This window comes from Phocoena sinus, chromosome 5 (assembly GCF_008692025.1).
Source record: "Phocoena sinus isolate mPhoSin1 chromosome 5, mPhoSin1.pri, whole genome shotgun sequence".
Classification (NCBI taxonomy): domain Eukaryota; kingdom Metazoa; phylum Chordata; class Mammalia; order Artiodactyla; family Phocoenidae; genus Phocoena; species Phocoena sinus.
The window spans coordinates 108,841,383-108,851,916 of NC_045767.1; the positions used below are offsets into that span (position 1 = coordinate 108,841,383).

Here is a 10,534-nt window from a genome sequence, read left to right on the forward strand (position 1 = left end):
ACAGGGTTTTGTTGGCGCATATGTTTTCAAATTTCTTGGGGCTGTACCTATAGGAATGGAATCTCTGGGTCATGTGGTAGTTGTATGTTTAACATTTTGAGGACCTGCCGGACTGTTTTCCAAATGGGCTGCACCATTTTACAGTCCCGTCAGCCGTGTGTGAGGGTTCCAGTTTCTCCACATCCCCGCCAGCCCTTGTAATTGTCCTGCTTTTTGATTATAGTCATCCTAGTAGGTGTAAAGTAGTAGCTCATGGTGGATTGATTTGCATTTCCCTGATGACTAATTACATTGAGTGTCTTTTTTATTTTTAGAGTCTACTGTAAAATGTAACACATAAATGTGTTATAATTATTTTTTACTGAATTTGACAGAGGAATCCAAATAGGCCTTAGGTTTTAGAAACCCTGTGAGGCAGAAACGACTCTGGTTCCATTGGTTACTGGTGTTTCCTCTGACAGAACTGGAAGAGGTTCTACTAGTGACTGAATAACCAGGAGATGAGAAAGAAAGTTGACTGAGAAAATGACTCCTAAGGATGACAGATACGCAGAAAGAGTCATCCTGCCCTGAGAACGTTCTGAACTCCAAAGACTCTCCCACTTTACGTCTAATTTATTATTAATCCACCTCTTGCCATCCGGCTCTCCTTTCCATGACTGTCCATTATTTTCATCCCTGACACATTTCACTGCACCTTCCCCCCAGGTGTCCCAACAGTGCTTCTGAGGTTTACAAACCTCATCCCCTCAGCTCCCTGGGCCCCAGGGGAGTTAAGAGGTTGCTGCCATGAGGCGGCCCTGTCTTTCAGAAACAGAAACTCAAAGATTATTTATCACCATGAGCAAACTCCTGGTAACTGTAGACAAAAGCACCCGGGCTCCTCTCACAGGATCCGGTTCCGTCTAATGAAGTAGCCCCCGTCTCCTCCCCTCGCCAAGGACAGGGCACACTAGACTCCCACCTGCAGAATCACAACACCCCTGCAGCTAGCATGCCAGGGTCCTGAGCCTCTGGGGACTCGGAGGCCCCGGGCGCCGTCCAGACTGCTGGCCAGCCAGGCCCCGGGGGAAATCACCCCAGACACCTACGTGTCTCCTCTGTGCGAGCCTGGAGTAGGTGCAGACGGTCCACCGTCTCCCAGGGATTGTCCCTCTAGTGCTTCCTGTGGGACCAGGCTGGACAGGGATTCCACAGAGATGGAAGTCGAATTTTACCATGTGAGTGTGCCATTTAAGCAATTTCCTCCTGTCTACTTTGGGGTCTACTTTAAACAGAAATCACCAAAAACCTTTTAATATAGAAAATGTTACGTCGTGCAGTAAAACTTACGAATGATTTGATGTCTTTTTCTCCGTTTTAGTGCGTCATTTCTTTGCACGTTTTCCTGTGCCCTGCTTCTCTTAAGGGCCTAGATTGACGTCTGTGCCTTTCTAGAAGAATGACCTTTCACGATACTTGCCTTTGCCCAGAGGAGCCCCCTCTCTGTCTGTCACCGCTCCCTCCCTGCCCTCTCCCTGGAACAGGTCTTTCCGCCACCCTCTGACCCTGGAAGCCCCAAAGAGGCAGGGACAGGCCAGGAGCCTGTGTGCTCTCCTTTTGTCCTTCCCTCCAGATTCTTTAAAAATAGCTTTAGCTAGAGAAATGGTTGGGTAGTAGTTAGGAGGGTGTGTGCTCAGTCACCAGGAACTGAAGCCTGAGCTTCCACCCCATGTGTCAGAGCTGGCTTCGGTGGTCGGGGTGTGATCGGGGGTTCCCAGCTTGCAGTACTCCCTACCCTGGTGGCCATTTATTAACCCAGATGACCGGCCCTGCACCAGGACCCCCTTGTGATGTGGTCTGTCTCGGGTGAGCAGCAGGCCTGGGAGGCGCACGCCTGGCCAGAAACAATTGCACTTCGATAGCACTTCCCAGGGTGGTGATTAAACACAGACAAAAGCTGAGGATTTATGCCACAGCACGAGGTTGGCAAGCACAGAGCCACGATGTCTGCAGCCAGGAGGCTAGGGGAGGCCGCAGAATCTGGCCTGGAGGCGGCCGGGCCCCGTTGAGTGGCTCCCGCCCTGCTGGGCTACAGCCAGGAGGGCACAATCTGTGCCTTAAATAGGAACAAGCAGAGGATTGGATTCTGGAATCCACTGTGTCAGCCCAGGGGTGCTAACTTGGGAAGTGAGTAAGCTGATGTGTTCTAACTCTGGGAGTGGGAGAAGCCTGCAGCCACTGGGCATTTGCTCTGGAGGCTGCTGAGGTGTGCTTCCCTAGGTCACTCCTTGGTACCCCTCCCCACTCTCTCAGGGAGCAGCCAGCTTCTCTGCATGTAAAAGCATCGTCCCAGCATTGTCCTGCTTTTCCTTCTGAAAGGTGTGGTTTGGCCTTGGTCCCTGACTGCCTCATTTGCCTTTATTCTTGTTATTTTGGCCCAAGCAGATCCAACCAGTGTTTGGGCCTGTCGGGTCCCAGCTGTACTGGGTGCCAGGCAAAGGCTGACCCCTGGGCGGCCAGCTCAGCTCAGCTCTGCACTTTCAGCCACAGTGGCTGCAGGGGCCTGTGACCGCCAGGCATTCAGCTCCTCCCAGGCCTGGGCTGCAAGCAGCATCCACACCCGCCGGGCTTTCCTGTAAAGCGTTGCTGCGTAGATTCTCATAAATCACTCTTGCAGGTGATTTCTGTTACAGCTAGGGATCTGATCTCTCTTGAGATCTCCATTCTCTCTTCCTGAATGTTGGACGTTTTCAACTAGAAACTTTTTTAGGAGACTCTGCAGATGAACAAAATAAACACTGGTCAGAATCTACTAGTAGGGGTCGTTTAAGTAAATCATGATGGATATTGGATTTTGTTAATACAAGAAGGTACTTCTGTAATCAGTGAAACAGAAGCAGGTTACAAATTGTATATGTGCTGTGATCACAATTACGTTACAAAACAGAAAGAAAACCATGGAAGGGAAAATACTAGAATACTAACATTGGTCATCTTGAGGGGATGGGAATTGGGTAAGATTTCTCTTTGTCTTTTCTGTATTTCCTTCCTTATTTTCTACAGTGAACACATATTAAATTTTATAATTAGGAACAGTGTTTTAAAATTGTAAGTCTTCAAGAGAAATAAATCTATCAGGGAAAGGGGGCAGAGAAGCTCTTCAGACGCTGAGTCTTATCCGCATCACAGATTGTCTGTTCTCCGGTTCCTGTGCTGTGGGCACGCCATCAGTACGTCCGCTGAGAGCAGGGGAGGTTCTTACCCGCTGTGTGCCCCGCTCTCCTCAATGCCTTTCTCATTGTCAGCTGAATACACGTTTGAAGAATTGAGTTGGAGGCACTTATGTTCAGTATTTTTCTAAGAGCGGGGACAGGTCTGCGTACGCAGCCAGGGCTGTGTGGTGATCGCCAGAGTGTGCCCTGTAGGTGCGCTTTCGGAAGGATGCCCCAGAGACGCCTCTGGGCCACAGTCACCGTGGGCGCCCGACAGCCAAGCTGAAGGCACACTGCTCTGGGCAGAGGGGCTCCTGGCTGGAAAGTGCTCAGTGCTGACTGCTGGCTGAGATGGAGGCTAATGGGATCCCCTCCCCTTCCAGCTCACACTAGAGAAACAGACACTGTGGAAAACTGCCCTGGGACACCCCTTCTTTACAAATGTCTTCCTCTTTTTCCAACTTTATTAAGTTTGGGAATTGGTTATCTTTTTAAGTAGAAAAATACCCACGCCGTCAACTGCTAATTATCCGAGCCAGGTTCGGAGCCACATCCCCCTGTGGGGATGGATGTGGTAAGCCTTGGGCCCCAAGGATTGTGATTTATGTTTTTCGTTATTTTCCATTCTGTATCTTCGTTATGGGCCCCTCCCTCTCCCCCTCCCTGAAAAAACTCCCGTTTCCCAGCAGAGGCCAAGTTTTCATGACCCCCTCTAAGTGCAGTGGTTCCCTTTTGCAGCCCGTGTGGCCCCATCCTTCACCAACATGTCACCGCAATTAATTCATTCTGTGGCACTCCCGTCAGCAGGGGCCCTGTGAGTGATCATCTTCTCACACTCCCCGCCCTCCCTGCTGTGCCCTTGGAGTCGGCGAGTGGGGACGACCCGTCTCCGCCAGCGTCTCCACCGGCAGGGTCTCGGGCTCTGTTCTGAGGGCACAGTTCAGCGCGGGGAGGCCCCGGGTGTGTCTGCATGCAGCTGGGAATCCACTGACTGCTCTTCCACCCCAGCAAGTGGAGCTGGCAGAAGAGCTGACCCCGCCCCTCTCTGCCCACAGGTGTTTCAGGAACTGTGGAGGAGTAAGGGCAAGACCCCAGCACAGATCGTTGCAGAAAAGAAGCTTGAACTGATGCAGGATGCAGAGGCGCTGGAGCAGCTCTGCCGCTCCACGCTGGAGGCACATCCTCAAGTGGTACTTAGCCCCTCGGGGGAAGGGGGTCTTCACGCGCAGCGGCAGGTGGGCAGGGGGTCGCCGGCGGAGGCCCAGGGCCAGGGCCGCCTGAGGACTCAGCCAGGAGCCCCTCTGCTTCTCCCCCTTACAGCCCAGCGGTGCTTCCTCATAATGGTTGGCCCGGTTTCATCAATAATCCCCCAGTTATTTTTGTCAGTTTTAAGCTAGAATCAAGAGATGAAATTAGGTGACTATTGGAAAAATACAGCTTTTCCTAGAAGGAAAATCCCCCCCTGGAGCTTGATCTCATGGAGTTTCGGTTGAAGGGGGTGTTAGCAAGTTTCGACCTCCCGGGCCTGCGGCCCTCTCCCCAGGTTGCCGAGCTCTGCTTTGTAAGAGGACCTCTCTATCAGGAAGCAGCAGGCAGCACTGCACAGGGGCAGAGACAGGGAAACACTTCAGTTCCGTGCCTTTGAGAGCTGGGAAGAAAGGCAGAAGGGAAAATTATTTGTAAATTACGGAGAAAATCCTTGACAGGAACATAGCTGGAAATCAAGTCATTCTGTGTTCTGAGCGTAGAACACAATAGAAGAGCTAAAATGAGGCGCATCCCTCCCTCCCCAAGTCTAATCATACTGTCCAGAGAGAGTTTTCAGTGGGGAACAAAATTGCTTTCAGAATGATACCACCTGCCCATCAGCTTGCGGGGACACTAACAGCTCTGTAAAGAGCTCTCGATAAGGAAAATGAGCTTGTGCAGGGTCTCGGCAATCTCCATCTTCCAGCCTCATCTGGAGTGACTGATAAAGACACACTTTTAGTTTCAGACTCAGAATGCAGCACTGCGCAGATACTCGCAGACACTGTTGCCAATCAGAAGCAGGAGGTCGGGCGGGTGGCCCTGACGCGGTGGCTGTTTGACAGGCACTCAGCGCCCCCTGCCCCGGCCCTTCCAGCCTGCCAGCCAGGCACTCCTCCACCCAGATGCTCGGGGAGCGTTGCCATCTCGTGGCTTTGTCTTCTAGCAAACGAGCTTCTTGGCAGGGAGTCGGGGGAGGAGAGCCCGCTGAGCCCCCAGAGGGTCAGGGGGCTTCACGATCCGGCACCCGGGTCCTGTGCACCGGCTCCTCAGCTGTGACACGTCACAGTCCTCACTCCCTTCGAATCAGGAGGCGGGGTAGCAGACACCTCCTTTGCCAGGAGCCCAGAAACCTCCTCCGAAGGTCACCGCCTCCCCTTTTTCCTTTTCTCACTCTATATCTAATACAGAAAAAAGAAACTGAATTTAAGTTTCCATAAACGTAAACTTGATTTAAGATTTTTAGGCGAGAGCCTCTGTTTTCTTCTCTAAAATAATTTGTCTTTAAAGGTCACGGATGTAAAGAAGGGAAACCCCAGGGCCATAAACAAACTGATCGGGTTGGTCCGAAGAGCGACTCTCGGCCGAGCAGATCCGACGGTGATAAAGGAGGTGCTGGAGAGGCAGCTGTCGTTGTGACGGGTTCGGGTCCCCCTGCCACGGCCGGGCTGGAGCCTGTGCGCTGACGTCCTAGGCCCCAGCCAGACGCCCCGCCCGACCTGCGCCTTGAGGTGCAACCTCCACGCAGACCAGGCCTGGCGCCGTTGCTTCATCGACATCACACGCTTCCGGGGGAGGTGCAGCAGCGGTGAGAAACAGCACGTCCTAGTGCGCGGTGACGCCGAGCTCAGTGCCACAGGCTGTTTCAGATACTGTCACCACCCTAGGAAAACGTTTCATTCCGCAGGTCCCTCAACAAATATTTTTAAGCACGTGTTAAGGGCCGGGCGTTGTTCCAGGTGCTGGGGGTCAGCAATGATGAAGAGAGGCCGTGATCTGGATGCAGTATTTTGTTTGCGGCACTCTCATTAGTCTTAGTACCAGGAATGTATTCTCCCATCCACTGAGTAAAAGTGATGTTGCCCATTCAATGCCCAGGGATCCCAGAAGGCAGAGGTCTGAGAATAAATGATTTATTTATTTTTTTGGTAAAAAAAGACAACAGAAGTTTTCAAATAAATTTAATGAATAAAATTTATACTGAAACATCACATAAAAAATTAACTTACACGTCGAAGATTGTGCAGTGGACAAACCCCCCTCGCCACCCTCAGACCGAAAAGTTTTAAAAGGCGAAAAAAAAGCTGTAACATTAAACTGATTTGTTTTGCCTGGAAAGAATAAGATGGTAAGCTAGTAAATTAAAATCTTGACCTTTAATGGTAACTGTGGTACAGTTGACAGTAGTCCATGGAGGCTGCGTTGCCCTCACCCCTGTTCTCGTGGCAATAATACTATTTCTCTGTCGCACTGGGGCACCCCTTTGTTCACTGCACGCCTTTGTTACCTCTGACTCACAACACTGAAGACCAGTTTTGCAAGTGCTGTTTTTTAAAAGCACATGTCAAATAAACTGTGACATAAAAGAAAATCATTGGAGGCCCTGATTTTACACTGAATTCTCTCTTGTACTAAGAAGAGTACAAACATTTCCGTCATGAACGGTGCTCCAGTGGTAGCTGGGGACCCGGAGAAGAGTCACCAACTTAGCAGCTCATGGTTCCTGGTTGCAGATGATCGCCCAGGACTTCCCTAACTAGGAGTAAAGAGAGGACTGCCCCTCTTCCCAGCCAGAAAAGCAGGGACCAGTCATCTGGCTTATTTCAGACAAGCATGAAGAGGTAAGGTTTTTTAAAAAACTAACTTTTTTAAAAATGAGCGACTTAGAAGTGTTAAGAGAATACGGTACGTTACATCACCCAGGAAGCCGCGTCCCCTCACGCATGCTGTTGCAGTACTGAAAACTCCTGGGCCTGACAGTAAAACATTTTCATCAAACCTCTTTTCGAGAGAGAAAGGCAGAGCCAGTTCCCACCCCCCCACCCCGTGGCTCCTGAGTCTGGAATCTGGCGGGATCATGATTTTGTAAGAAATGATAAGATTCAGTTTTGTTTTACAAACTCCATTTTCACCAGAGGTCTGGCTTCTTGGTCATCAACCCTTACAGAAAGCACTGGACGATCTTTCCAGACCATTTTAAATCAAGGGCTTACTTAAGTGGGGTCTGGAAGGGGCGGGGACAGCCAGATGAAGGCCATTTACCAACAATATCATGTCATATGTAAACCATCTTATGGACTGATCATTTCAGGAGAAAAATGCCATTGCTGGGGTCAGGGGTAGAGGGAGGGCTAAATGGGTAAAGGGGGTCAACTATGTGGGGTGGCAGACAGAAACTCAGCCTTTGATGGTGAATACACTGTAGTGTATGGAGAAGTCAAAATATAATGTTATAAACCAGTTACCTCAACACACAAAAAAGCACTTGATCTTTACAATGCTAACTGTCATCCAGCTCTGACAATTGCTTGTTGTCTTGAAGGCCCACTTCTGAAATCCTAAAAATGAGATTGTGTTGTTGTAACTGCTCATAGAAAGAAAAAAACATATCAAAGCACAGCTCAGATATCTTACCTGGAACCTGACTAGATATTCAAAATATATGTTTATCTAACGCCCTAAGAAATTCACAAAGTATGGCTCTACTTGTAACTGGGCTTCAGTGAAATACAATTTTAAATACATTTTTGCATGATTGTGAATTTAGTCTGGTTCTCTGTTTGCTATTCAGGGGGAAATCTCATTGAAATGTATGAGTTGGCACCACAGGTGAAGCCAGTGCCATCTGTCACTGGAGCCCGCACACCTGGAGGCTGGGAGGGCAACGTGCTGGAAGACTGGCTCCTCCGGGTGCCCTGTGGCTTGAGGAAGAGGTTGGTTGATCGGCTGGTTCTGGGGGGAGGGGAGGGGTGGCAGCCGCAGCACTCGGCATGCTACCTGGCACAGGATCCGTTTTTAGCAAAAGTTCATTAAGTTTATAAAGCATAATTAATGGACCACCTTTTGTGGGAGTCCCTCTGTATGAGGGGTGGGTGCTGCCATCCACTAGGCTTTTAAACTCTGGGTCTAGGAAGGAGCTTCTTGACTCTGTCCAGGCTTATGCATCAAGGTGAACTTCTGTCCCCATCTTCTAAGATGTAGACAACCCAGGGAAAAAAACTTGTCATTATTTATACCAGGTTAAGGGTGTTTTTAGCTGAGCTCCCTCCCTCCCTTCTTTTTGGTAATTATGGCTAATCTGGAAGAAGGCTATGAATTGTTTTCAAGTAAACACTCTCCTAGAGCTTTGCGTTGGTTGGTTAGTTCGATATATAGCTTACGGCCAGGACCCACAATCCATATTGTATTTTTCATGTCTGTTGAATTTAGCCACATCATTTCAAGGATTCCACATAGGACTATTTGAAAAAAACCACTAGATCTATATGAAAGGCCATGTTATTTTACCCACCACCAAAAGCAGCATGGAAATGGCTGCCACGCCTCTTCAGATTTTAGACAAACTGCATGTGTGGATTATTTGTGAACAGAGCGGACCCTCGATGGTGGGATGGAAAGCGCTGATTGAAATCCTCTCTTGTTGTCTCCCTTCGTCAGAAGTCTTAGCAAAAATCATTTAAGTAATATTGTCAACACCAAATAATCTCTTTTAAAATATCTGCAGGGCAAAATGGTACCTCGTTATAGGTGGGCCTTTTCTAGACCTGTCCCAGTAAAACGTCAGCTGCTGCCCTAAGAAGCACAGACTTCTGCAGCCTCAGCTCCATGAAATGCATACCTTGTCAGGTTCGGAAAGCACACAGTAAATCTAAGGCTCCCCAAAGATGCCTGAAATATGTATGGAACACATGCGGGCAGACCCTCCTGGCGACCTTGTTCCTTGTGTGGGTGACAGGAACAAAATTCACAATGATGACAGGGAGGGGCACTCCCAGCTAAAATCGGCCCCTGTCTTAGGATTCCAAGTGCAGAGGCCAAAGAACTTTGCCCCTGTCCCTCTGGTCCCTACAAAGCCTCAACGAAAATCTTTCACTGAAGCCCCCGTTTATCCAGTTAATGAGCTGCCAGGATGATCTGTCCTCCAAAACAAGTAATGGCCTAATAAACGCCTGAACATAGAGAGGATTTACTGAGGCAAAATTATCCCGAAAACAATTCTTAGTCTTTTGAGAGCTCTTTCTAAAGCGTTAGGTTTATGACGATCATTCAAAAAGGAAAAAAAAAGTCAACTCCATTTTCTTAAAATGTTTCCTCCGTGATGTGATTTAAGAAATGGAGTATAAACTGGTTTTGACAGTGTTCTGTCTTAAGCTGTTATCTGATGGAGAACGAGTGTTATGTGATTTACAGTCTGATGGCTGAAGCGAGAAGGGGCCGAGAATATCTTCTTAACGACTTAAAGCATTGTGGCCTCAGCTACAGAGGGCTGCTGTTCAGGAAGAGCTAATACCTCAAGGCTTGTTGGGACACAAGGTGAGCCACAAATTACCCCGGCCTGGCCAGTGACTTAAAGTAGCACATGCAGTAATAGCTGTCCCGCAATAAAGTGTTTCATAAAAATGGCCAAGGGTGCCAGCCATTTCAGTAAATACACGGCTGGTAGTTAGCAATTACATTGACCCATCCCTGCCTGAGAGCTGGGTGTGCACTGCAGACATTCACCGTCACACCGGTGACACGTCCCACCCCCGCCGGGGCCGCACTTCCCAAGGAGAGCAGCCCAGGCACACTGACCCACGTTCAGAACGGGCAGCCTACCCACAACCCCAAACCTCTGAACACAGCTGGAAACCCACCCACACTGACCCTGGCAACCAGGCTGATTCTGAGACATCAAAAACGACTTTCAACCCCGAGTACCATGGGCTGCCCAAAATGAACAGGTAACCTGAACAGTCACGTATCCTGTCTCTAGATTCTGCTCGTAAGAGGGTGCTCTCCTGACAACACCCTGGAGCCAGGATGTCTTAATGGACTGAAAATCAACAACTGCATCAGACCTAAGTAAAAGCCACTTGATGAGGAAAAGGTACCCCTGAGGACCCGCGGAAGAAGTGAATGCGCCCTCCCTACACGTGACAGAGGCATCGATTCCAACCCCAGCTCGTCAAAGTATTTTACTAAGTCAAATGGGGACCATTTCACAATTCCTCTAAATACCGGGGAAGGAAAGGAAGTACCTACTAATAAAACCACATCTCTGATTGGTTACTCCAGCATTCCCATTTCATGTCTGGGAATCTGTAATTCAC

General features: G+C 49.2%; 1 protein-coding gene across 1 annotated transcript in view; it reads left to right on the forward strand.

The window, feature by feature from the left end:
- Window positions 1-7,984, forward strand: part of GATB (glutamyl-tRNA amidotransferase subunit B) — a 74,737-nt gene extending 66,753 nt beyond the window's left edge. Inside the window, 2 exon segments of the mRNA XM_032632822.1 lie at window positions 4,250-4,384; window positions 5,733-7,984. Of these exon segments, the coding sequence (XP_032488713.1) occupies window positions 4,250-4,384; window positions 5,733-5,861 (264 nt within the window). The 3' untranslated portion in view covers window positions 5,862-7,984.
- Window positions 7,985-10,534: the final 2,550 nt, after the last annotated feature.